Source organism: Neofelis nebulosa, chromosome 9, assembly GCF_028018385.1.
Source record: "Neofelis nebulosa isolate mNeoNeb1 chromosome 9, mNeoNeb1.pri, whole genome shotgun sequence".
NCBI lineage: Eukaryota > Metazoa > Chordata > Mammalia > Carnivora > Felidae > Neofelis > Neofelis nebulosa.
Window position 1 is genome coordinate 112,993,957 of NC_080790.1, and position 27,371 is coordinate 113,021,327.

At 45.7% G+C, this 27,371-nt stretch overlaps 2 protein-coding genes across 3 annotated transcripts; both read left to right on the forward strand.

The window, feature by feature from the left end:
• Positions 1-2,353: 2,353 nt before the first annotated feature.
• LOC131485538 (signal-regulatory protein beta-1-like) lies at positions 2,354-16,127 on the forward strand. The gene is made up of 5 exons (XM_058685128.1): positions 2,354-2,601; positions 9,785-10,138; positions 13,749-13,775; positions 13,952-14,089; positions 14,563-16,127. Exons 1-5 carry the CDS (start codon positions 2,436-2,438, stop codon positions 14,580-14,582), a joined length of 705 nt encoding a protein of 234 aa, XP_058541111.1. The 5' UTR covers positions 2,354-2,435; the 3' UTR covers positions 14,583-16,127.
• Positions 16,128-19,707: 3,580 nt separating this feature from the next.
• LOC131485539 (signal-regulatory protein gamma-like) lies at positions 19,708-26,931 on the forward strand. Of its 2 annotated transcripts, XR_009248898.1 has the most exons (4): positions 19,708-19,818; positions 22,337-24,549; positions 24,665-24,773; positions 25,412-26,931. XR_009248898.1 is itself a non-coding variant. In XM_058685129.1 (3 exons), exons 1-3 carry the CDS (start codon positions 19,767-19,769, stop codon positions 24,727-24,729), a joined length of 444 nt encoding a protein of 147 aa, XP_058541112.1. In that variant the 5' UTR covers positions 19,708-19,766; the 3' UTR covers positions 24,730-25,002. The 2 variants fall into 2 exon arrangements, 1 of the variants encoding a protein (XP_058541112.1); XM_058685129.1 differs by lacking the exon at positions 25,412-26,931 and having other exon boundaries at positions 24,223-24,549; positions 24,665-25,002.
• The last annotated feature ends 440 nt before the right edge of the window (positions 26,932-27,371 follow it).

Genomic DNA, 27,371 nt, shown 5'->3' on the forward strand with positions numbered 1-27,371 from the left:
ACAAAAAATAAAATGCGTTAAAAAACAAAAATAAAAAACTGCTGTCTTCATTAGAATAGCTGTAGAACACGTTTCGATACCTCTTTTGGGCAAAACTTCCCACCTGGTCCTGGTTTCTCAGAATGGCCAGGCTCTCCTTGGCCCACACGCATTTGAGAATCACTTTGTCAACGTTCATTATAAACACCTTTACGATTATGATTTTTTTTTTTTATTTATTTATTTTTTTTTATTTTTTTTTTTCAAAGTTTTTTATTTATTTTTGGGACAGAGAGAGACAGAGCATGAACGGGAAAGGGGCAGAGAGAGAGGGAGACACACAGAATCGGAAACAGGCTCCAGGCTCCGAGCCATCAGCCCAGAGCCTGACGCGGGGCTCGAACTCACGGACCGCGAGATCGTGACCTGGCTGAAGTCGGACGCTTAACCGACTGCGCCACCCAGGCGCCCCTACGATTATGATTTGGTTACACTGACTTTATGTACTCATTTGGGCGCACTGACATCTTCCAATGAGTTTTGCCACTCATGGACATGAGACACCTCATGTTCGGTTTTTTTTGATGACTTTTAATTCACCATTTTATAGGGCTTTTTGTTCCGTTATGGTTCTTATGCATCCCTAGTTAGAGCTATTAACTAGAGTATTAACTTTCTAGTTTATGGAATCTTTAAAAATTATTATTATTGTTTGCACTGGGTTTTGGGCCTCTGTATAGGATGGTAATTGAGTTTTGAACATCGATCTTAGATTCAGAAAGCTTATCAAGCCTGTATTACTGCTTATCGTGTGGACATTCTGAGTACCTCTTATCGATCTACTCACCTAGATTCGATTTTACCTTTATTAAAGTTACATATGCACGTGGTTTAAGAGGCAAAGAGTTCGGTATGTTCTACATATTAAAACTGGAATCTCCCTACCTTCCACTATTTTCCATCCGTCAGAGGCAACCATTTTCCACTCTTTTAATTGATTATCTTTAACTGATTATTCTAGATGTCATAGCCAGATCTCATATAGCATGCTTACGCTGTCACTTCTAGACATCTCCCCCATAGGCATTGTTCGCTGACATCCCACTATGAATGATGGGGATACAATGCTCTGGTGTTCCGGACCCCACACCCCGCGTGCACATTTCTATCCCATCATCTTAATATGTTAATTTTAGATAACGTCATAGTGGGTGTCCACCTTAGAATGACAACGGCACTGTGTTTTACAGCTCAGTCTTGTAACATTCCCAGCTTTTGTTTGTGTCTTTCCGCTCATGTGTATTTGGTGTAAACACCACCATATTCAGGGTGCAGAACAACTCCGTGGCCGCAAAGTTTCCGTTGTGCTAGCTTTTCAGAGTGCCCACCCGCCCCACCACACCAAACCTCTGGCACATGCCCATCTGTTCTCTGCAACTTCGACAATGTTGTGTAAGTGGATTCCCACAGTACGTGACGTTTTGAGATTGATTTTGTTCACTCAACATAATGCCTTCGGAAACTTACAAGTTGTGCACATGTAAATAATTTATTCCTTCTTACTGCTGCTTACTGCTGAGAAGTAGTTCAAGCCTTCCCTTATTACTGGATGTTTGGGATGTTTCCAGCTTTTTGTCATTACAGAATGTTGTAAACATTCCCACATGGGTTTTTGTGAGGTCCTGGTTTTCATTTCACTCAGATAAATGCCTGGGAGTGTGATGATTTCTGGGACCTATAACCCACTGCCTCTCCTGAAAGAGGAGAGAAAATGATGTAAGCACATACAACTGCTTTTTTTTATTCTAAGATATTTTTTTTTTAGGTAATCTGCACGGGTGTGGCCCAAACCCACAGTCCCCAAATCAAGAGTCACACGTTCCACGGACTGCGCCAGCCAGGTGCCCCAAGCACAGACAACTTCAGAGGTCCACTCTGTACTGTGCCTTTGGGTGAAATTTTACCAGTTGCAACATACAGGGTTGGAATGGGGAGTCATTTCTGGAACAGACCTCGTTCAATCACAAAGTTGGGCAGGCTCTGGTGAACCACTTTTCTTCCTGCTGAGTAACTCCAAAGCATGGAGTTACTTCACTTCTAGACATCTCCCCCGTCGTTTGGCAGGCTGGTGGAGCCTGAGGCCACAAGCCAGCCACCCCTAAGTGTTCTGGGCTCAGGAGCTTGGGACACAGCCCCCAACTGCAGATCTGCCTTGGTCTGGGGCCCCCAAGTGGGAATCACCATGAAGACCTCAAGATGGGGGGAGGGCCCACTGGAGGGGGCAGAGGCCCCATGCAGGCAGGAAGCATTATCTCTCCTGGGCCTCTCCACTCTCTCTGAAAAAGAGAAGAGGACCCCTCACCAAGTGAGGTGTTCTCTGCCTGACTTCTCTTTCACAATCTAGAAGCAGACTGTTGCCCCACAGCCATGTCACCCCATCATAGGCACTTCCCCTAATGACAGGAGAAGGAAGGCTTTTCCCCTCTACAGAACAGAGGCCCATTCTACCCAGCATACACATTTGCACAGAGCAGGGTCCCCAGGCCTCCGCAATGTTGGCCCCTGCCTCCGGGCCCCACCTGCCTCCTTACCTGCTGCTGGCTCTGCTGTTGGGACTCACAGGTAAGCACTGCCTTGGGGTACAATCCCCTCTTCCTGATCCCACAACACCTCCCATGTCCCTGGACATCAAGGGCTTGCAGGTAACCAGAGGTGTGCTACCCAGGACTGCCACAGAAGATCAAGGACTGGGTGTCATCTGAGAGCAGGAAGTCGGGGATCTGAGCATTTCCTCTATGCATCCATCACCTACAGCTTGTTACCAGAGGCATCTAGACAGTGGAGGCTTCAATCTGTCACAAGGACAAGTCTGTAAGTATTAAATGATCTAATTCTCACAACACCCCTGCCTGATAGCTAGGACTGTACTCCCGATTGGCAGATGGAGAAACTCAGGCAGAGAGTGGAACTGGCCCAATGTCAGCTACCTAAGTCAGTGCATCTGCCGGGATTCACGTCCAGGCCATCCCGCTCCACAGTTCATTCTTTTCACCGTGTTATGCTGCTCGGCTTCTCGGTGGAGGCTAACTAAACAAACATCAGAAAATACAGAGAGGGAAACAGAAGAAGAGGAATCACTTAGCACACTCCGAGGTCTCCAGAGTTCCAGTTCTGCTGTGTGTCCTCCCAAACTTTGGTTAACGATGTGTTGGGTGATTCCTATGCGCCAAATCTTTTACTCGGCTTTTAACATGTATGACAATTTCATGGAATCCTCAAAGTGATCTGTATGCTAGCATGCTGGGCCACACTTCATGTATACTTGGGAATGCACTTGTGTATGTGTGTGTGTGTACATGTTTGGGCATGAGGAAGGGTGCACACGTGGGTATGGGATATCTGAAAACGCTTTATCGATTTCCTCACGCCACGTCCACTCTACGTGAAATGCACAGTGAACAGATGTTTGATTCCCTGTCTCTCAGCTCCTCACCCACTTTTTCTACTTCTCTAAAGTACTGCTCACCATCCACCAAGCTCTTAAGACAAGCAAACTTCTCTCTGGGTAGAAGGAGTAGAACTTTGTGCATTACTACCTTGGAGGTCCTCCATGCTGGACCGGAGTGGGGAGGAAAAAAGGGGGTCCAAGATACAGAGGATCCTGCCTGTATGATCCGCACCTGTAATTATATCCTGATCCCAACCATCTAGTGTCAGCTGATGCCTCCAGGCCTCAGGAAATCTCATATGTAATCACTTTCCAATTTCCTGAGCACTCACCATGTGCTACACCCACTTGGAAATGCATGTGTCTGTTATGTCCTGTGATCTTTGTACCCAAGGTAGACATTTCTGTCCCCCTACCTTACAGATAAGCAAAGAAGGCACGGAAAAGTCCAAGGTCACTCAGTGGTGAAGGCACGGCTATGATTTGAACTCAGGCGGTCTGATTCTAGATCTCACGGGTCTAACCATTGCTCTTCTCGAACCCTATGGCCCCACATCCATCCCATGAGATTTCTGCAGATCTGCCAGTGGGTGGAGGGAAGGGTAGGGTGGGGGGAAGAGCATTTGTGGTTTGTTTCTTTTGGGCTCTTCCGTTTTCTGAGTATATGCAAGTAGTTTTTTCCCCCACAGTCATCTTCATGGGAAATTCAGCTTCTCATTATATTTTCCTGAGAAATTCTCCACTGAAAATAGAGGGCAGGGTCTCAGACAGGGATCACACTGGGCAATTCACACATTACACCAATATTTACTGGGTAACTGCTAGGTGCCAAGAACTGTTATGTGAGCTTTGGGCATACTGGTTATTAAAAGAGAAAAAGTAGATGCCCTCATGGAAGTTATATCGTAGCGGAGAAAAGGAAAAGAAACAACAGACATACCAAATAAGGAAATAACATAGTATGTTAGAATGTCATGAGTGTTATGTTTTCACTCTTAGGTGGATTCTGAGAAACTTAACAGAAACCCATGGGGGAGGGGAAGGAGAGGAAAAAAAAGAGGTTAGAGTGGGAGAGAGCCAAAGCATAAGAGACTGTTAAAAACTGAGAACAAACTGAGGGTTGATGGGGGGTGGGAGGGAGGGGAGGGGGGGTGATGGGTATAGAGGAGGGCACCTTTTGGGATGAGCACTGGGTGTTGTATGGAAACAAATTTGATAATAAATTTCATATATTGAAAAAAAATTTTAGAAAGTGATGAGTGTTAAGGAAAAACATGACAGTACAGCTGGAGAAGACAATGAGAGACTCTTCAGGGTGGGATGTATTTAAAGAGGTAGCCTGGGTGGGCATCACTGAACAGGGAGATTAGAGCAAAGACCACAAGAATTTGGGGTGTGAGCCATGTGATCTTCTGGGGGAAGAGCCTTCCCGAACAGCACGGGAACAGCAGGAGAGTAGAATCCTCCTGTTCTGTTCAAGGGTTTGGGCTTTCACTCTGAGTAAAATGGTTGCCACTGCAAGGTTCTGAAGACAGAAATGACATGATCCACCATGAGTTTTAACTTATACCAGCATTTGGTTGAGATTAGACACCATAGGGCACAGACAGAAGCGACTAGAGCATTCAAGAGTTCGTCGTGTTCATGCAAACAAGGAAAAGCATTTTGCACCCAGACGGCAGCCAGGAGAGGAAGGGGAAAGAGGTCGGATTGTGGGTGCATGCAGAAGGGGAGACAACAGGATCTCCTGATACATAGGATTTGGAGTGGAAAGAGAGGTTCCCAAGGGCTTGGACCTGAGCGTCTTGGAGAATAAAGGTGCCTCATCTGAGATGTACAAGGATGTGGGGGAAACTGAGGAGTTCAGTTGGGGACAGTGTGAACAGTGAGAGGTTTGCTTCTATCTATGCAAATTGTTGAGTGGTTCATTGCACATACAAATCCAGAGTTCAGAGACGAGGCCTGAGCCAGAGATGGAAATCTATAAGGAATATAGATTCACAGATGGCAGAATTTACACCTTCCCCTGGTTCCTGCTGTTTGTTTGTTTGTTTGAAGTATTTATTTATTTTTGAGAGAGAGAAAGAGAGAGAGACAGAGTGTAAGCAGGAGAGGGGCAGGGAGAGAGAGAGAGGGAGACACAGGATCCAAACAGTCTCCAGGCTCTGAGCTGTCAGCCCAGAGCACGGCTCACACTCACAAACCATGAGATCATGACCTGAGCTAAAGTCCGAGGCTTAACCGACTGAGCCACCCAGGCGCCCCACCCTGGTTCCTCTTGATGCTCTGATCCCTCTTACCTCCTCCCTCTCCTGGTCCCTCCATGTCTTCCTCCAAAAATGCATTCCTGTTTCTTCCCATTTTTGTCTTAGCAGCTCAGTTTCCTCACCCCAATCTCCTCGTCCAAATTTATAAACCAAACCACTTGATGTTCTTGGCACACCCAAGACCTGGCTGTGGTGACACGTGCCCTCCTGAGGAGACATGCTCGGTCGCAAATCGTGCTAAGTGCATGGGTCTTACCAGCTCACACTCTGCAAGAGTGAACCACAAATTTTCTCCCCGAGGAGTAGCTGAGCAATAGAAAAGAACACAGGTGTGTGTGTGGTGCCCGTTTCTCTGATTTATATCCCTGCCTAGTTTTTAGGACACTTCCAGTAATAAGGAATAATTTTGTTTTTCTCTGTCTTCAGAGACTGGCTAGTCACTGAGGCAGTGAAATCCACCTGCAAAGTCTGGCATGCGCAGTTCAACGATTGCTCCGAAGGCGGCTCGCGTCCTTTCAATGCATAACTCAATGTTCAGCCATAGGCAACGTCCCACAACTCTTTGCAGAACATGAACAATTTTGTAGCCTACTAGTTCGCCTGCTTAGACATTCCCATGGTTCTATCTCCCCCTTTGGGGGCAGATTTCTCAAATGCATGAGCCCCTGGAACGATACATTTTCTTTCTCCTAGAGCCATTTAGTCCAATTGAAAGGCTCTACATGGGGGGGATCACCTTGTTTGTAGATATTTGTAGATATTTCTTACTGTGCTAAAATATACATAACACGAAATCTACTATTTCAGCCATTTTTCAGGATACAATTCAGTGGCATTAAGTACGTTCACATAGTTGTGAAGCTGGTACCACCGCACATTTCAGGATTTTTTTCAACATCCTAAGCAGACACTGTACCCATTAAGCAAGAATTCTCCATTCCTTTCACCCCCACAGCAACTACTTTTTAGTATCTATGAATCTGTCTTTTCTAGGTACTTCATACACATGGAACTGTGTATCTGTCCTTTTGTATCTGGCATATGTCACCCTAGAATGATACTTTTGAGGTTCATCCAGATTATAGTACATATCAGATTATCACTGCTCTTGGTTGTTGTTGCTGCTGTTATTGTTGTTTGTTTATTTTTGAGAAAGAGAGTGTGAGCTGGGGAGGGACACAGAAAGAGAGGCGCAGAGGATCCGAGGCAGGTTCTTTGCTGACAACAGTGAGACCAATGCGGGGCTCGAACTCACAAACCGTGAGATCATGACTGAGCCGAAGTCAGACGCACAACCACCCGAGCCACCCAGGCACCCCAAGACTATCATTGCTTATTAATGCTTATTAAGGCTGAATAAAATTCCATATATATACATATATATGTGTGTGTGTATGTGTGTGTGTGTGTGTATATATATATATATATATATACACATATGTGTGTGTGTGTATATATCACATACATACCTACAGCAACATTTTGTTTATCCATTCATCTATGGATAGAAATGAATTTTTTCTGCTACCTTTTGGTTATCATGAATAATGCTGCTATGAACAAGGATGTACAAGTATTTGAGTACTTACCTGTAATCTGGGGGATATTTACCTAAGAGTGGAATTGTTGGATCATACGGCAAATTCTACATTTAAATTTTAATGATAACAACTGTTTCCACAACGGCCACACCATTTTATATTTCTACCATCGACACACAAGAGTTTCAGTTTCTCCACAGCTTACTCAATCCTTATATTCTGATTTTTAATTTTCTTGTATTTTGGTTTTGCTTTCTTTTGTTTTTGATAAAAACCATTCTCAGGGATGAAAGGGTATCTCATTGTGGTTTTGATTTTCATCTTTCTAATGACTAGTGATGTTCAATATCTTGTGCTTACTCACCATTTGAGTATCTTCTTTGTAGACATGTCTATTCTAGTCTTTCGTCCATTTTTTAACAGGGCTATTTGATATTTTTTTGTTGAGTTGTAGAATTCTTTATATATGCCGGTTATTAATTCTTTCTGAGACATATGCTTTGCAAATATTTTCTCCCATTCTGTGAGTTTTTTCACTTTTTTTGGTAAGTTTGTTTATTTTGAGAGAGACAGAGAGAGTGCAAGTGGAGGAGGGGCAGAGAGAGAGAGAGAGAGAGAGAGAGAGAGAATCCCAAGCAGGCTCCGCACTGTTAGCACAGAGCCCAAGCTGGGGCTTGAACTCATGAACCGTGAGATCATGACCTGAGCTGAAATCAAGAGTTGGATGTCTAACCAACTGAGCGACCGAGGCATCCCTCTTTCACTTTTAATATTGTCCTCTGCTATGCAAAAGTTTTTAATTTTGATGAAGTCCAATTTACATATATTTTAATTTTTTTATGTGTTCCTTTGGTTTCTTATCCAAGAAATCATTGTCAAATCCAGTATCATGAGTTTTGCCTACAGTTTTTTCTCTGAATTTCATACATTCAGCTCTTACATTTAGGTCCCTTCATCCAATGAGCTCATTTTTCTATATAGAGTAAAATGAGGGTTCAAATTCTTTTTTTGCATGTAGATATCCCATTTTCCCAGCATCTCATGTTGAAAAGAGTACTCTTTCCCTCACTGAATGGCCTTGGCACTCTTGTTGAAAATCTTTTGACCATATATGTGAGGGTTTATTTCTAGGCTTTCTATTCAATTTCATTGCTCTATCCCTCTATTCTTTTCAGTACTATAGTACTCTAATTATTATACTATGCAGTAGGTTTTTAAATCAAGAAGTATGAGTTTCCCAACTATTTTCTTTTCCAGGATTGTTTGGTGATCTAGGTCCCTGGAAACTGCATATGAATTCTAGAATGGGCTTTTCCATTTCTGCAAAAAAAAAAAAAAAATGCCATGGGGGTTTTGATAACAATTGTATTGAATCTATAGATCGCTTTAGGTAGTATTGACATCTTAACAATATGAAGTCTTCCAATGCACGAACAGAGGAAGTTTTTCCATTTATTTATGTCTGTTGGGATGAGCGCTGGGTCCTGTATGGAAACCAATTTGACAATAAATTATATTTAAGAAAATAAATTCAAGTTAGTTAACGTATAGTGTAGTATTGGTTTCAGGAATAGAATTTAATAATTCATTGCTTACATATAACACCCAGTGCTCATCACGACAATTCTGCTTCTTAATGCCCATCACTCAATTAGCCCATCCCCCCACCCACTTCCCCTCCAGAAACCCACAGTGTTCTCTATAGATAAAAACTCTCTTATGGTTCGCTCTTTTTCTATTTCTATCTTATTTTACTTTTCCTTCCCTTCCCCTCTGTTCATCTGTTTTGTTTCTTAAATTCCACCTATCACTGAAATCATTCGGTATCTTTTTTCCGACTGACCTATTTCCCTTCGCATAACACACTCTGGTTCCAGTCACGTCATTGCTATCGGCAATATTGCATTCCTTTGGATGGCTGAGAAAACGTACAAACGACTGACAGATACGTGAAGAAACATGCTCAATACCACTCATCGCCAGGAAAATACAAAACAAAACTACAATTAGATACCGCTCACACTTGTCAGAATGGCCAAAAGTAACGCCTTAGGAAACAACGGATGTTGGCCAGGATGCGGACAGAGGGAAACCTTCTCAAACTGTTGGTGGGAATGTAACCTGGTGCAACCACTCTAGAAAGCAGAATGGAGGTTCCTCAGAAAGTTACAGACAGAGCTACCCCATTAGCCAGCAAATGCACTACTGGATATTTCTCCAAACTATACAAAAACACAGACTGGAGGACACATGCACCCCAGTGTTTATAGCAGCACTATCAACAATAGTATGGAAAGAGCCCAAATGTCCATTATTGATGAATGGATAAAGAAAATGTGATATATGTATCACTGAATCTCTCTGTGTTTTCCTTTCCTCGTCTGCAACAGGGTCCCGTGTCACAGGCTCGTCGCGAGGGCTACATGCCGTGTACACGCAGCGGGCTGGGCTCACGGTGTGCACTCAGTGAAGGCTGTTGTGGATAAACACTTGCGCGGACGGACAGGATCACACAAGGATGCTAAATACCTGCTTTGTTCTCCCTCCAGGTGTGGCAGGTGAGGCGGAGCTGCAGGTGATCCAGCCCGAGAAGCTGGTGTCTGTCACAGCCGAAGAGACGGCCACTCTGCACTGCACCCTGACCTCCCTGGTCCCCGTTGGGAAAATCAGGTGGTTCAGGGGGACGGGGCCAGACCGGGAGTTAATCTTCAGTTTCGGAAGAGGCCACTTTCTCTGCATAACAAATGTTTCAGACGCCACAAGAAGAAATAACCTGGACTTTTCCATCCGCATCAGTAACATCACCCCAGCAGACGCTGGAACCTACTACTGTGTGAAGTTCCAGAAAGGGGCCCGTGAGGTGGAGTTTAAGTCTGGACCAGGCACCCAGGTCACCGTGAGCAGTGAGTATCGCTCCGTCTCCTGGTTGTGACGGCAAGTCAGTAAGAATGCCCTCCACTGTCTGAGCAACAGATAAGGATCAGGTGCTTTGGCGGGTGCCCCTGAACCAGCCCCTTCCACGGATCAGGAAAGTTGAGGCCTGAAGAGCTTGTGCTATTTGCTGAAGGCCCCACAGCTGGTAATTGGTGGAAAATCTGGAACCTCAGCCTGCAGGCTCCCAGCTCTTCCCTTTTCCAATCCTGACCAGCCCTCTGGTTCCAGCGATGAGGGACCGAAAGTCTGAGCGACTTTCCCAGTTACAAGGCCTCACCTCACCCCTGCCTCTGGAGCGACCTCTGCTTCATGTAGCCAGTACTCCCTTTACTCAGCACTTAGCACCTGCTGGGTGCGTTCCCTGCTCTGGGTGCTGTGGAAGTCGCAGGGAACAAAACAGGTGACGGCTTTTGTCTCATGAAGCTTACGTTCCCCTCCCTTCCGGTGAGGACAAGCGCACCCGGGGAAGGGATGCGGGACAACGTCTTTCTTTCACCTTCAGAAAAGTCACAGTGAGAAGCAGCCCAGGCTCCCTGTTTCCGCGGACAGTCCAGTTTGGAGGAGAGGCCAGAGGTTGGGTATTGGCTGTGGGTCTGTCCAGAAAACCCTCGTGCAATTCAGGTGCTAACTCACATAACAGCAACTGAGTCTTTGCACATCCCTTGGCCATAGGCAGGGAAGGTGGCTTTTCTGATGGTGCAGGTATTACGGAAGGTCCCAGGGGTGCATCCTTTGTCTCAGCACCACAGCTTAGTACCTGGCTCCACCACCAGGAAGACCTGTGCCTCTAGCAGATTTCTTCTTCCTCTTCCCCAAGCTTCCCATTCAGGTGAGAACCGATGAAGGAGGACCCTGGGGGGCACCAGGCCAGATACTGTATCTTCATCATGAAAGCTACTCCGTATCACCAGAGCTACAGGGAGGGGCCTCGTCTTCCCTGTTCATAGATGGGGACACCGAGGCTCAGGGGATCTGACCCGAGCAGGAAAACAAGGAGCCAAGGTTAAACGCCAAGCAGCCTGAGGCACAGCCCTGCTCTGTCTGCACACTCACTGTCCTGGTCACAGCGGAAGAAAGCTCCAACCGTCTTCTTGATACTCTGGCACAGTTCTCTTAAAATGTCCCTGCCTCCCTGTTTCAGGTTCCTATGGCTGCAGTAGTAATTAGCACACTCTCAGTGGCTTAAAATGACACACATTCCTTTCTTCCATTTCCAGAGGCAGAAAGTCTGAAATGAGTTGTCAGGAAGCATTCCTTCTGGCTGCCCTGGGGTAGAGTCGGTGTCCTTGCTGTTCCAGCGCCTAGGGTCCTGTTCCTGACCTATTTCTGCTGCGGTCAATATGCCTCCTGCTCCCACTCTCCTGTCTCCCTCCTTCACTTGTAAAGGTCTCTGTGATTAAGTTGGCTCCACTCTGATAATCCAAGATAACGACCCACTCAAAACCCTACCTAATGACCGCACAAGTCTCTCTTGCCATGGAAGGTACCCTATTCACAGACTCTGAGGGATCTTGGCCAACCATCCCAAGTCCCAAGTCAGGCATACTTTGAAACAGTTTCCTATAATCTGTGTCCTGATGTGCGGGACATATTTCAATATTTTCTAATTTAAGTTGGATTTAGTATTGGCAGTGGGATTTCTAAATAACTTTCAGGCTCCTTGGCCCCTTCACCTGCCCTTTCCTTTGGCTGGTGAGGGTGGGAGGGCAGCAGTGTAAGTGACTGAGCTTTTGGATTTGGTGAATTTTCTCTTTTGTCTTCCAGAGATTTTGAAGGTTGGGCATTGTCTTCAAGGACTATTGAGAACCAGATTTCCATAGAATTTACTGTCCTTTTATTCTTTTTCCTTTGGGTTTAGAAGTTCTATTCGGAGATGAGTAACTAAGGTGCTGCCTTGTCCTCAGCAGACACAAGTGCCCTGAGGGCTTTGAATGCCTTGTCTCCAAAGTCCCTATCCCACATCTCAGTATCTGTCTCCCATCGTTCCCCATCACGGCCCTGTTCTGGCAAAGCAGGTGCACTGAAGCTGAGAATCCAGTCTTCTCTGTAGCGCCGATGCTCTTATGGTGATGGTGGACCCAATTGTGTCCTTAGCTTTTTCTTCCCTCCGGCTCTAGGAGGTGTGAGTCTACAATGTTGCCCGGATGTCCTCTTTCACACTTGACCTTTCAGGTGTGATTCACTGGTCTTAGTTTGCATCGTCTTTCTCTGAAAGGCATCAGCCCAGCAACACCCATCCAATCCCATAGTTCCTGTAATTCCCAACTCATTTCCAGATTGCCAGGGTACTCCCATCCTCTGCTCACATCATCCCAGGTCACCACTGTGAGGTTTTAGCAGTGACAATATCAGGGACGGCTGGGCTCTACCCCTGCCCCGACACCCACCAGGCTGGGGACCTCTTGGCCAGTCAGCTGACTGAGACCCGGGTCTGTCTCTGCACCTTAGAGCTGGGTTTCCAGACCCCTCCCAGACAAACTCCGCAGGTCACCTGCCTTGGGAAGCAGCCTCTAAGATACACGAGAAGGGGGATAGCTCACTGTGGAGCGCTGCCCGATTCACATGCATGTGAGACAGGGAAGGAGGCAAGACTGGCAAAGGGAGATAGTGAACACAAGGCAGCACAGAAGAGTCATACTTGGACGAGCCGGATGCTATTTTTGACTTTTTAAAATGGAGCAGAGGGGCGAAACCTCTGTACTCGCTCTTCCTCCAGGCCTCTGCTGCAGGCTGCCCTCTAGAAGCAGGTGCAAACATGGGCAATGCACCTCTTTCAACTGAGTATAAGATCAGAGGGCCATGGAAACCAATTTGACAGTAAATTTCATATATTAAAAATTAAAAAAAAATAAATAAATAAAAATCTAATAAGTAAAAAAAAAAAAAAAAAAAAAGATCAGAGGGCCACCCAGCTAGGACCCACCATCTGCCAACATGCCAGGGGTAAAAATGGTGTCTCTGCCTCTTCCTCAAAGATTATTCTGTATATTTCAAAAACTTACTGGAACTTCTTGATGTAAATCTAAGAGCAAAAAGCAATCATTATAAAAAGGCAAAGAATCTGAAGCTATGCATCCAGAACAATGATCTATGTGCAACAGAAAGATGTTCCCTGATGTTGGCACCGGGGTCTGGGTGGGCTGGATGGTGTTTGAAGCCCCATTTCTTACCTCTCTAGGGTGTTGTCCAGGCAGCAGGTCTTGTGAGGTCATGTCACCCTGAGGGCTCCTTCAACACGCGAGAACACGGGGTCATCGAGGCCCGTGCGTGGAAGAAAGCAGGACAGCCTTGCACCTCATTCACCATGACATTGTCCTCACTGTACTCGAGGCTGGGCTGATATTCGTTGCTATGACCCTGAAAGGTTGGACATGTCCTGGTCCAAAAACAAGGTCACAGATTCACCCTACGGGACAGCAGTGAGTGATTTCCCACTCATCTTGTGACCCTCCATAAACTATGAGCCTGTTCCCTCCTCAGAAAGAGAGTGTCAGACCTGCCCCATCGGGTGTGGGGAACAAGTCAGTAAAGCTCACTTGCATGTTGTTGAGTTCTCATTGTCCCCATGTCTTCCCTCAGGAAGGAGAGCTGGCAGCCCGGGAAAAGGTGAGTGAAAGGGAGTACTTCTTACCCTGAATTCTGCCTCGAGGCTCTCACAGGGGAAATTCATGAGCTTCAGACCATTGATGGACCCAGGTTCCCTCGGTTGGGGTAAGTGGAGGCCCCTGGGAGTAGACTCATGGATCCCTCTCTGATGCTGCCTCCTGTCCCTTCATTTCCAGACCTAGAACTCTCTCCTTCACTCTTGGTGGCTCTCTCCCTGGGCCCCAAGCTGCTGCTGCTCGTCTCTGTCTCTGCCATCTATGGCCACAGGAAGCAATGGATTGACTGTGAGTCATGGACAAGGAGGACAGAGCCAGGTCAGTCCTAAAAGGAGTCAGGTCAGCGGAAGGGGCAGCCCACAGGTCATACAGGGTCAGCGCCCACCTGGAGTAAAGAGCAGGTGACGCATCTCCGTCCACACCCTCTGGAGCCTCAGGGATTGTTCCGAGAGGTTCCCAGCTCCCAAGAAGACTGTGGGGGTCCTGCAGGAAGTGGGTGGGGTCAAGGGCTGTCAAAGGATGTGTACAGAGTCCTAGGGCTTCTTGGAAGGAAGTGGGTAGAGGGGCTGGATGGTGGGAAACCCCGTGGAGACCATCTCTAGATTATTTGGGTGCAAGGTGTCCACATTTAGAGGAATGCTGACAGGTGCCCGCTGGCTGCTCTGAGGACGGCTCCCACTCTGACCCTCCGTGGGACAGACTGGAGAGGATGGGGAAGGGGGATCAGGACCTAGGGAGGAAGGTTGAGGAGGCAAAGTCCATGTCAGGGACCGCCTGTCCTCTCACTACAGGTGACCCAGGAGGAAAATAGCATCGAGGACATAGGAGACACGTGGAGAACATTTCTGGAATGATGAGCAGATAATCAAATGTGAACATGGGTCCACGGCTCCTTCTTTCCCCCACTGCTACGTGCCATCCTCGGTCTCTGCTGCCTCCTTCCTTCCCTGAGGGGCCCAGCCTAAGACAAGGAACAACTAGAAGCTTCCACAACCCTGCCCCAGATGCCTGCTTCCCCAGAGACCCACCTGCCCACAGTTCCTGCTGCTCCTGTCCCAGTCCTTGATGCCCCAGAGCTGGTCTTCATAGCTGGTCCTGAGCAGGGGCCATGGGAACGTGCTCTGGAAACTGACAGACGGGTATCTTCCTAGAATGTGAGAAACAAGTCACGTGTACGTGTACCAGGCTATCTCTCATCCATTTCCTGGGGACCGTGGCCATTAAGTACACACTCAAGGCCGTGCTCTCATGGGCCATTCCTGCCAACCCCCAGACTCGCCAGCCTCAGTGAGGTTTTCCAATGCCTCCTGAATGCAGTTGAATCCCATCTTGCGTGGAAGAAGGGAAATGATTCTCCTTCCCCTTTGCCTACATGTCCTTCTACTCAAAGTAGAGAGAAGTTTCCCTCCTCTCCCTGTGATGGGGACACCAGCTCTCCACTCAGCTTCATCTTTCCTGATCCCCCCGCTCGTGTATAGGTGCTGGCAGTCCAGAAACCTGGACCCTTCCCTGGTTTCCTTCTTTATACCCCGTGTTCAATTCTGCCTTCATAATGCTATGTCCAGTGGTGACATGGTAAATGTTCAACAATCCACATTCGGAAAGAAAAAGAAGCCTCATTTGTGGTGGTTGTCCACTTCTGTGTTGTCTACGACTCCCAATGCGGCCAATTTCAAGCTGCCAACCGTGGAACAACTAGCTTGCAAAATTCCTGGAAAGCTCTCAGGAGCGAGTGCAAGCCTCCTCCCGCCCACCAGGGAGCTCCACCCAGCACCTGCACACTGCTCGCTCCCGGGCTGCCCCCTGGTCCCGGCCACCAGCATCCCTTCCTGGGCCATTGCCACGTGCCTAACAGACTCTCCGGGTTCCGCCACAGTGACCCTTTGGAAATGGAGGTCAAATTGTCCCCCTTCTGTGCTTCTTCCCCCTACAGATGTGCACGGCTCGGTCTCTCCCCCTTTCAAGCTCTGCTGACCAGTCACTTTATGAAAAGCACCTTCCTTAAACCACCCACATAAAATATCAATTCCTGTCTCTCACTGTGTGTTTTCACAGCTCAAACCCAAACTGAGTTGTTTCCCTAGAACTTAAGATCAGCTGACACGATAAATGGAGACAGCGCTCACTTTGCACAGTGACGCAGGACTCAGGCAATGACAGCGCCGCTGAAAGCAAGCGAAGTGATCTCAATAATCAGAGGGGAAAAGTAACAATTTTTCTGCGACCTTTAAAAACTTCTTTCAATACATTAGAAGCCCTCCAACTATCAGTTAGGAATGTATAAGGACATGAAAAAAGAAAATTAAAGCTGTTATTCATTTGGTATGGGGTCACTGCAAACATTAGAAATGTTGAAAAGGGGGGCGCCTGGGTGGCACAGTCGGTTAAGCGTCTGACTTCAGCCAGGTCACGATCTCGCGGTCCGTGAGTTCGAGCCCCGCGTCAGGCTCTGGGCTGATGGCTCGGAGCCTGGAGCCTGTTTCCGATTCTGTGTCTCCCTCTCTCTCTGCCCCTCCCCCGTTCATGCTCTGTCTCTCTCTGTCCCAAAAATAAATAAAAAACGTTGAAAAAAAAATTAAAAAAAAATAAAAATAAAAAATAAAAAAAAAAAAGAAATGTTGAAAAGGGAAATGTTTTATCTTTTGTAAAGACTTATCAAGAGTAGTTTGCAGAGGGCTTGCCTTCTTCTAACCACAGTCTCACTCCTTTCTCAGTTGGGATCAGTTTCTAACATTCCATCCCTTGCACTTCCAATGCTGCGATATCTTTACAATATTAATGTGAATATATGCTGGTGTCACTCCCTCCGGGACATTCCCTGTCCCTGTCCCCGTCCCCACCCCCAGCCCCACCTCCTCAGGTACGTGGTAAGTTTATCTTCACTCTGCTCCTCTGGGTGCATATCTAGACTCGGGCAACGGTATTCCCGGCAGCATTCCCATGAAGGCCACCATGGCTTCATGAACCCCTCTCACATTCAGTTTGAACTTGACCTCTAACCTCATCTTTTCTCCTTTCTCCTGTGCACTTTCAGCTTTGTGCCCATTCCCTTTTGCCATTTCTTCACTTTTGTACAATGTCACGCAGGTTTATCGCGGGAAACCAGGACACTACATAACCACCTGCTTTGCTATTGTGGCAAACACACATCCCAACCCAATGATCTTGGCACCCTGATCTCAGACTTCCAGCCTCCTTAACAGTGAGAAATAAGTTCCTGTTGTTCAAGGCATCTAGTTTACAGTGTTTTCTTCTAGTAGCCCAAGTCAAGTAAAATCTAGAAAAATTAGGGACTTTGCTTAATAATAATGTACCAATATTGGTTCATTAAGTTATAACAGATATACCAGATTACTGTAAGACATTAATAAGAGGGGAAACTGCGTGCAGCTGTATATTGAAACTCTGTATGATTGTTCCAAGTTTTTTCTAAATGTAAAACTGTTTCACAAAATTGAGTCCAATAAAAAAAAACTTTAACATCTTGTCCTCAGCTCTCTATCTTCCTTTTGCACCCCATTGGGGGACACTGCAAGGAAATGAGTGGTGGGGGGATTTTGTGTTCATATCCAGGTTTTATCTCCCTTCAGGTCTGAGGTTTCTTCTCCTCCTTCCTCTGTCCTCTGCCACAGCTCACTCCAGGGCCAGGCACTCAGAGATCCCAGAAGGAGCTACTTCTCAGTCCCCCATGACATTCATCCTAAACTTTTCCAAGTGGTAAAGCCCAGTTCGTCCAGGTGTGCTCAGAGACCCCTAGGCCCCTGGATGAGTGGGGTAATTCTAAGGACCTCAGTGTGGGAGGGGGGGAGGGGGGTTTATCCATGTGCTGAGGTCAAGGAACAGAGTTGGAAGGGGCTCTGCAGAGCAAGGTGGATGCTGTGATGCACCAGGTCTCAGGAGGTGGCCCTGGGCTGTGACCCTCTCTGAGATGGCCTCAGCTGAGGAGAGCCACCTTGCCCCAGGTCATGCCTGGTAACCTGCCACATCCAGTGGCTCCTCAACATGGGGATATAGAGGCCCAGCCCGCTCACCCCAGCTCAGGATAACTCTGAAATCACATCCTAGCACCAGATCACATAGGAGATCGGCTGAATCTTCATTGGGACCTCACGGCAGCTCAACTTCTTTTACACATTCCTACTCCCTTCTCCTCCCTTCCACACATTCGGTCCTGAAAGTACTCCCTGAAAAGACCCGCCTGTTAATATTCATCTTAATAACTGTTTCCCGTGTGGAACAAAGAGGTGGTCGTTGGTACCAGTAAAGGTGGGAAGCCTTTTGACTCTAGGGGCCAAGGCAATCATGGAAGGATGGACCGCACATCATATACCATACACTACAAGGCGTAGTCCATATACCATATACCTCATGCCATATACAATATACCATATGCTATACACCATTACCATTTACAAAAATACCAAGCACTCTGACTATACAAGAGCAATGAGAAACCACAAAACTCTTTATGCAGGAAAGGGGTATAATCAGATCTGTGTTGTAGAAGACCACCTTGGATGAAGGAGAAGGCAGAGCTGACACTGGGCAAAACAAGATGGGGGTGGCCATTTAGGAAGTAATAGTTTTCATTCGGGCAAGAGATGATGGTGATGGAGAAACAGATTCCACAGGTGTTTAGGAGGTAAAACCAGCAGGGCCTCGAGCAGGCAGACAAGAGTGGACAAGTGAGGGTGTAGAGCATGGGTCCCTTCTTGGTTTGACCAAATGGGTAGAGGATGTGCCACATACTGAACATGGTGGAAGGGGAGAAGAGAATGTCTGAGAGCAGACTATGAACTCAGTTTGGGATGTTTGAGCCATACAAATGAAAATTTCAAAGTCAAAGGATGTATAGCTCAATCACCAAGAAGTGGATTCAGGATTGGGAGCTTGACTGCATCTGGCTGCAAAGCCAGTGCTCTTGACCATCAAGGCACTAAAAATCCCAGTCTCTGAAGAGTTTAGAGTCTGATGGAAGGTGTGAAGTCTCCTGGACGTGGGGGGAAGGGAGAGATGCTGGCGACTGGGGGAAAGATTCTGTCCAACTCTCAGCAGGGGCATGGATAGCTTCACAGCATGGAATTCGTCCTTCCAGAAAAATGTGATACAATGGTGACATCACTGGTGGAGGGGAGTCTTGGCATCTCCTATAGGCAGTTTGGGCCTGCCTGGCATTCGCCTCTTCCTCCACCACCCCTCCTGGCCTTAACATCCTGTATATCCCTAAGAGGAGGCAGGGCTCACAAGGAAGCAGTAGCAAAATAGCCCTAGCCGTCAGTGCATGACTATGGGCTCATGGACATTAAAGGGTCACCAGCTGAGTGTGGACTTAGAAGAGTCCCCAAACACAACCTTGGTGCTTGGGTATAGCTCATTCCAGGGGTGAGAGAGATGGAGGCCAGCATGCTGGTTCCTTTCTCTTTCTGAGAGCATTTCTTGAATCCCTCCACTCCCTTCCTTCCGAGCTGGCCCAGGACCCAGAACAGACAGCAAAGGCAGCCCTCACCTTCCTGCGTGTGTTTCTAGGTATGTTGCTTTCCCTCGTGGAGAGTGTTCCCTGAGCCCCACCTTCTTGCGGTCTCCTCCATCCTCTAAAGCACAAACCATTGCCATGTCCAAAACTCGAACCTCTTCCCCACACCATGTCTCTGAAGCCTCTAAAATTGGCAGGGCTGTGGGTTGGTGAGAACCTCAGATGGGACAAGGCTCAGAATGAGGCCAAGCCTGTGGGTGTCATGATCTTAACTCTGGAAACCCCAAACATTTCCAGTAGCAATTGCTCAGCTTGTAACCACCTTGTCTGCTCAACTGATAATCTCGAAGAAAAAGTGTTACAGTCCCATGGTCTTTCCTCTCATCACAATCCCCTTCCTCTGACATCACAGAAGCAGGGAGTGTCTTCTCTTCTCGAAGCACAGAGTCCCAGGCCTCTCCAGGACAACACTCAGACAGAGAAGGCTCCAAGGTCCACCATGATGTCTGTCCCTTCTTCCCTATGCTGCCCTTCTCTGCCATCCCTGCTGCTGACTCTGCTGTGGGATTCACAGGTGAGTGGGGTCTCAGGTATGTTTGGTGGGGGTTCTTCCATGCCTCTTTACCGTTCTCCTTACCTGTTTCCCTAGAATTTCTTGGGGGAGGGTTTTCTCTTTCCCAGCCAGAAATTACAGAACTAACTTGGAATGGTCCTCAGCTCACAAAATCTCCCAGTGGTCACATCTGTTCCAGACCTTTTTGTTCAGATAATGGACACACCTCCCATGGTTACAGGGCTCAGCACAGCACACCTGAGAGCTCTCATCCCTTAACCCCTAGGATAAAATACCAAGAGTGAACCATATTGGAAGTGTAAAACCTGAGTTTTACACTTATTACCACTACACAGACGCCACCTCTCAATGGAGAAAAACATGTTGGAAAACATGAAATTATGAAGCAAGGAAAGGATCCACAAATGCTTCACCCGAAGAGAATCACTGTTACAAATTGGCAGAGGTCTGTGTGCTCAGGGAACGTTAGCTGGAAGTGGTCACTAGGTCTCACCAGGTAAGTGACGGGAGCTGAACCCCGCAGGTTCTGAGTAGTTCTCACTGAGAGTTCTGCTGAGTTCTCACTGAGTAGTTCTCACTGAGTAGTTCTGCCTTTGCTTGCTAAGCAAGCATGTGAAGTCTCTTCCCTAAGGCCATTGATCTATCTGGGCAGAGGACTTGAGTTCTGATAGAGCAGATGGCTGCAGGGGGTTAGATCAGATGAAAGAGGAAACCAAGACCATTATCTTAGTAGAAGGAAGGAGGAATAAAGTTTGGATGTTTTAGGAATGAGTAATATATCTGAGACACTCAGGCCGAGTTAGCAAACTTTTAAAAATGAATTAATACCAATTTTATACAGTCGTCTCCAGAAAACAGAGGAGGAAACATTTCCGTACTCATTTGATGAGGCCATTATTATTTCAATAGCAAAACCTCATAGACTGTACATAAAAAAAGAAAACTACCAACCAATATCTCCCATGATTCTAAATGCAAGAATTCTCAACCGAGTGTCGGCAAACAGAATTTCACAAAGTTTAAAGCTATGTATATGTGACTAAGTAGGATTTATCCTGGGCATACTAAGCTGTTCCAACATTTGAAATTCAATCATTCTAACCCATCACAACAACAGGCTGAAGAAGAAAAATTGCATGATGATAACAATTGATGCAGACAAAGTATTTGACAAATCCAACACCCATTAGTGATGAAAACTCTCAGCAAACTAGAAATAGGAGGGAATTTCCTCAACTTGATTAAAAGCATCTGCAAAAAACCCTACAGCTCTCAGAAGTGCCTAGGTGGCTCAGTTGGTTAAATTTTACACTCTTGATCTCAAATCTGGTCTTGACCTCAGGGTTGTGAGTTCAAGCCCTGAACTGGGCTCTGTGCTGGGGATGAAGCCAACATTAAAAACAAAACAAAACAAAACAAAACAAAACACCTCACTCTAAGCAACAAAAAAAGAACTAAATAAGCAAAGACACATGCCATGTTCATGGATAGAAAGACCCATATTGTTAGAATGCAAGTTCTTCACGATTTCATCTATGAATTAACTGTAATCCAGATAAAAATACCAGAAAACTATCTTATGAGTATTGACAAACGGATTCTAAAGTTTATATGGAGGCATTAAAGATCCAGAATAGCCACACAATGCTAGAGAAGAGCAAAGTCAGAAGTCTGACACCACTTGATTACAAGACTTACTAGAAATCTCCAGTTATTGAAACACTGCATTGGTGAGATAATAGTCACACAGATCCATGTAATAGAATGGAAAGCCCAGAAATAACACCCACATAAATACAGCAAAATGATCATTGGGGAAGGAGCAAAAGTAGCCTTTTCAACAGATGTCGCTGGGACAGTTGGACATCTGGACGTCCATATGCAAAAAAACTGAATCTAGACACAGATGTAACAGCCTTTATAAATATAATGGAAAACACAAAATTATAAAATACTTAGAAGCTATCATAGAAGAAAATCTAGATGATCTTTGATATGGAAATTACTTTTACTTATAAATAGATACCATATTTTAAAGCAGTTTTAGGTTCACACCAGAATGGAGCAGAAGGTACAGCTGACCCTGTACCTTCTGCTCCATTCATACTGCTCCCTGACCCCACACATCACAGCCTCTCCTATTATCAATATCCTTCACCAGAGTGGTACATATATTACAAACAATGAACCTGCACTCATATTTCATTAACATCCAAAGTCCATAGTTTTCAATACGGTTCACTCTTGGTATTGTATAGTCTATAAGTTTGGACTAATGTATAGCGATATCCTCCTTTATATATTATAGAGTATACAGTATTATATCTTGATGCCCTAGAAATCCTCTGTGTTCTATTTCCCTCTTCCCACCCTAACCCCTGACAATCACTGATGTATTTACTTACTGTGTCCATAGTTTTGCCTTTTCCAAAATGTCATATACTTGGCATCACGTAGTGTGCAGGCTTTATCCTTTCAATTAATAATGAGCATTTAAGGTTCTTCCATATCTTTTCAGAGCTTGACAGCTCGTTTCTTCTAGCACTGGATAAGATCCCACTGTCTGAATGTACCACAATTTCCTTATCCATCCAACTACTGAAGGTCATCCTGGTTGCTTTCAAGCTTGGCAATTATAAATAAAGTTGCTACAAACTGTATTAAGGACAGTCTGTTCCAGGCCTCTTTTCTAGCCTCTCATAGCCTCAGATGGTCCTCAGACTTGTACATGCCATTCTCCCTGTGACTCACATCAACTTCCCTCTGTGCACGATAGAGCTGTGTCTGAAATCCTGGTTCACACGAACTATGAAAGAGTATGTGTTTTCTTAGATCATTAAGTTTGTGGCCATTTGTTATTCGGCAAGTTCCCTTGTTTATTATAGTGTCTGCCATGCTGCAGCCCATCCCCATATTAGGATGCAGAAGAAAGATACCCACCCCGTTCTGTACACTGGTCCTCTTCCCCTCATCTTGTATGGTAACCCAATTTGTAATTGTCATCCTTCTGTGCCAGTACATGTCGCTAAAAGAGTATGTAATGAGACCCCACCTTGAGCTAGAACCAGTCCCTCAGAACATCTTGGACCAAGACAAAGAACGTGAGAAATGCTGCAAAGTTTCTTTCCAGGAAATTTCAGGTAAAGAGTTCCAGATGAACCAGGCTGAAGAGTTCATTGTCAGTCAGAGCTGGAGACATCGTTACACTGGCCTGCAACGTGTCTGCTCACTCCCCAGCAGGGCCTGTCTTGTGGTCCAGGGAGAACGGGTCTACAGTTTCAATGGAAGTCACTTCCCCTAGTAAACCAGGTGGAAACACAGAGGTCAACCAAACAGACTATTCCATCTGCATCAGTGATTGTTGCCCAAGAATATGGGCACCTATTACTGTGTGAAGTTGATAAGAGGGCATCCTGATGTGGGGTATACGTCTAGTTCAGGCATCTATGTGTCTGTGAATGGTGAGTACAGTCTGACAACCTCTATCCTTTTGGTTTGTAAAACTAAATTTTTCAAAATCTGAAACACGTACCAAATCATCATAACACACTGGATACTGTGCCCCTTCATCCACAAACAACCCTGTAGGCTGGGATTCTATACATGGCTCTTCTGTCAGTCTGGGCCCTGTGCCCACTCTTGAATGAAGCCATGTGACAGACCATGCCCTTTATGATGACCCAACTACCAACATGAACACAGGGCCAGAAAAACTCCAAACTCAAAAGATATTCAAGTAGGTTAAATGCAACTACATGTGTGCACGGAATGATCCAAAAAGTTGTTAAACTGAGCCTACAAGTCTATCTGGCCTTTCTGAGGTTTAGGGACAAACCTGAACTCAAGAATATGCATTGTATCTATTTTGGCCCGCTTCCTGACTCCAGACATAAGCCATAGACACTCCATATAATCCTCTGGATTTGGATGGAATCTCAACACGGGGAACCTCTCCAAATCCTAGTTCCTTCCTATGTAAAATCTCAGTATCTTGGAGTCATAAAGATGTAGAGTCTGTGAATCTTAAAATGTTAGAATTATCAAGTCATGGAGTGAGTCAACTGACTTCTAGGTTCTTAAATGGCATTTAATGTTCATCTTTGCATCTTTCATGGCCAAAGTGGAAAAAAAAGAGAGAGAGAGAGAGAGCAAGTTTTGGAGGCTTTCATCAAGCCCATTCATTCTTTCATCCATGCATTCCTCCATCCGACCGTGCATCAAGCATGCATTCACTCAAAGCACACTCTCATTCAGCCATGCATTTACCTATGCAGGAATCTGTTCACAAGTACCTGGATCCTCCTCTGGGGCAGACCCTGGGCAGATGACCCATCGTCAAGGAATTCCCAGGCTCCCACAGTGGCCTTCCTATAGTAATTGTCTGCTTTCTCTGGGCTGTGTCAGTTCCCCCTACAGTGACAGTGTCCCAGTCTTCACCCTCCTCGGACTTGGTGGTTGTCACCTGCCGCGTGCAGAGATTCTATCCACAGAGTGTGCATCTCACCTGGACGGAGAACTGCCATACGATCGAGGGAGCTGAGCAACTCCCATCCAAGCAGAATAGCGATGGGACCTACGCCCTGGAAAGCTTGCGTTTGGTGAACGTGTCAGGGCCGGGGTCCGAGCAGGTGCTCACCTGTAAGGTGCAGCACGAGACCCAACCTCCCATCCAGGCCAGCCTCATACTGTCTGCGGAAGCACACGGCACATACAAGCCCATCGGAAGCTCAGGTAAGCCCACCTCCACTGCTCTGAGCAACTAGGTCACCTTTGTCTCCTGAGTGGAGTGAGGTATTTAAACTCACAGTGTCCCCTTTGCCGTGTCCTTCTGCCCATTGGTACTTAGGTCCCGAGATGCCTGCCTCATCTTTGTGGCATTCCTTCTGGGCTTCAAGGTGCTGCTGGCGATGAGTTTCATAGTCACCTACATCTGCACGTGGCGGAGCCGGTAACAGGTGAGTTGGGGGCAGGTCTTAGTACATAAGGAGAGAGGTCATGGTCACCATCGTGGGCTGGCGAGGAGTCCAGGGTAAGGCCACTGTTTCACACTGTGCCTCCCAGGGAGATCCAGGCTCAAGAAGAGGCTGGAAACACTTGTTTTCTCCAAAGGTTTGTTGGAAATCTCAGAGGCTTCCAACTCTCACCCATCCAGCAGTGCCCTGGGTTTGGAGGCTTTTAAATGAAGTCCCTTGGAATCCTGGGTGAGGGTCTGAGGTGGGGAGTTGGGATTAAAGTCAAAGTTTTGAGCCCCAAACTCCAAAGGGTGCCCCCATATACTATTACATAGGTCAGTTTTCATGGGACTGATTTTTGGAATGAATAAAGAAAGTATTGCTAAAATCTACTAATGGAGCCCATCGAGGGACTGGGAGGCTCTAGCTACTGGCAAAGATGAATGTGGGTGGGGTGGAGTTCAGAACCTCAGACAGAGGAGGTGGAGTGTAAGAGTAGGCGCATCTCGTTTCTGATGTGCACCACGGATGTAGGCCTGTAGAGGGCCTGCCTCATAGAAGGTGCTCGATAAGTATTTGGGGAATTAATACAAGAATGAATAAATGAATGAATGAACAAATGAATGCATATTTCCCTACAGCTCCTGCATGAACTGCAATACATTGCCTCCCATCCTGTGCAAGAGGCTCACATAGGGGAGAACCTGCCCCCCACCCCCCGCCTTCCATCCTGGACATGCCCCCTTCCCCACACCCTCCTGATGTTCCTTCTCTCGGAGCAGAGTCCTGATGTTCCGCTCTCTTCAGAGCAGAGTCAAGGATGGACCCTGGTCTCAGGGACCCAGAGACCCTGATGGACTGAGCTTCACACTGGCCCTGCCTCTGCCCCAAAGACAATCAAGAGGGTCAAGAAAAGAAGGTTCCCATTCTCTCTGTGATCAGGAACAGCCCTTCAATTTCAGAGCACATTTTACTTTTCTTTTTTAAATGTTAATTCCAGTATAGTTAACATGCAGTGTTATTATAGTTTCAGGTATACAAAAATAGTATTCAGCAATTCTATACATTACTCAGTGTTCAAAATGTAAGTGTACTCCTAATCCCCTTGGTCTGCTTAACCCATCCCCCCACTTCCCCACTTACCTCCCCTCTGGTAACTATCAGTTTGTTCTCTATAGCTACGAGCCTGTTTTTTGGTTTGACTCTTTTTTTTTTTTTTTTTACCTTTTTTTGGTCTATGCTTCTTTGATTCCACATATGACTGAAAGAAAGCATGTGATGTTTGTCTTTCTCTGACATTTCTTTTAGTGATAGACTCCCTAACTCTAGCCGTGCTGTTGCATATGGCAAGATTTCACTCTTTTTAACGGCTGAATAATATTCCATTGTATATATTGACCACCTTTTCTTTATTCGCTCATCTGTTGATGGACATTTGCTCTGCTTCCAATAATTTGGACAAGCACATTTTACTTTTATGCAGCGCTTTCTGCAAGGATGATGTGATTTTAACACCTATATATTTTGAAATCACTACATGGAATAAGCACATTTTGGTTCTGAAATTTATAAGAAATATACAAGAAATCCTTGGTCCTACTACATTATCTTTGCAAAAATTAACATTTCGCTGTTATGGCCTTCTGTTGCTTTTAAAAACACTTACCTGAATTTGGTGTTTATCATTCTCAAATTTACTTTTATAATTTTACAACATGTTATAAATCCTTAAGTGATATACAATGTAACTTTGCATATTTAAAATTCTATAAAGATGCTGTTGTACTATATACAGCACTCCAGAACTTTTCTTTTTTATGCTCAACACAGTGTGTGAGGTTTCTTCAAGAAGCTCCATTTTAGTAATTTTCCATGGCTTTATGGTTACATATTACAGTAATATGCTACAACTTATGGATTCTTCTCAGGATTGTATCAAAGCTCTATCTGCTGTTTGGGTAATACAGCTTTGCAACAAGGGATTTTTTTTTTTCCTCTATTTCCTTGGGCACACAATGGGAGAGTGCCTCTAGTTCCTCTGTTGTGGTCCACACAGCAGTAGTATTCTTATCATTTGCAAGCTTTAGTAACACGAAATAAAATCTTTTAATTTTTGGTGAAGTTGTGCTCTTTCCATTTATACCTTTTATCCAACTTTACTTTTCTGAGCAATATGTGTGTGTGTCTGTGTGTGTTATGAATGAATGGTATGGATCTCATATGTTTTTTCTTTTTAGGATAAATGATAGAGAACTTAATCAGCACAGCCATTTTGCCACATAACAAACACTCCATAAAGGTGTGATTCTTTTTATGAGGTATTATTGCCATTGGGCTACATGTCTATCTCTACATGTCCCTGCATTATCAACAATAGCCAAGCTATGGAGAAAGCCCAAATGCCCACCAACTGGTGAATGCATAAAGAAGATGTGGTATAAGCTTTCAACAAGTACAAAAAGATCGAGGTCATACCATGTATATTTCCAGAATACAATGCTTTGAAACTTGTAATCAAGTTCAAGAAAAAAATTGGAAAGACCACAAATACATGGAGGTTATACAACATCCTTTTAAAGAATGAATGGGTTAACCAAGAAA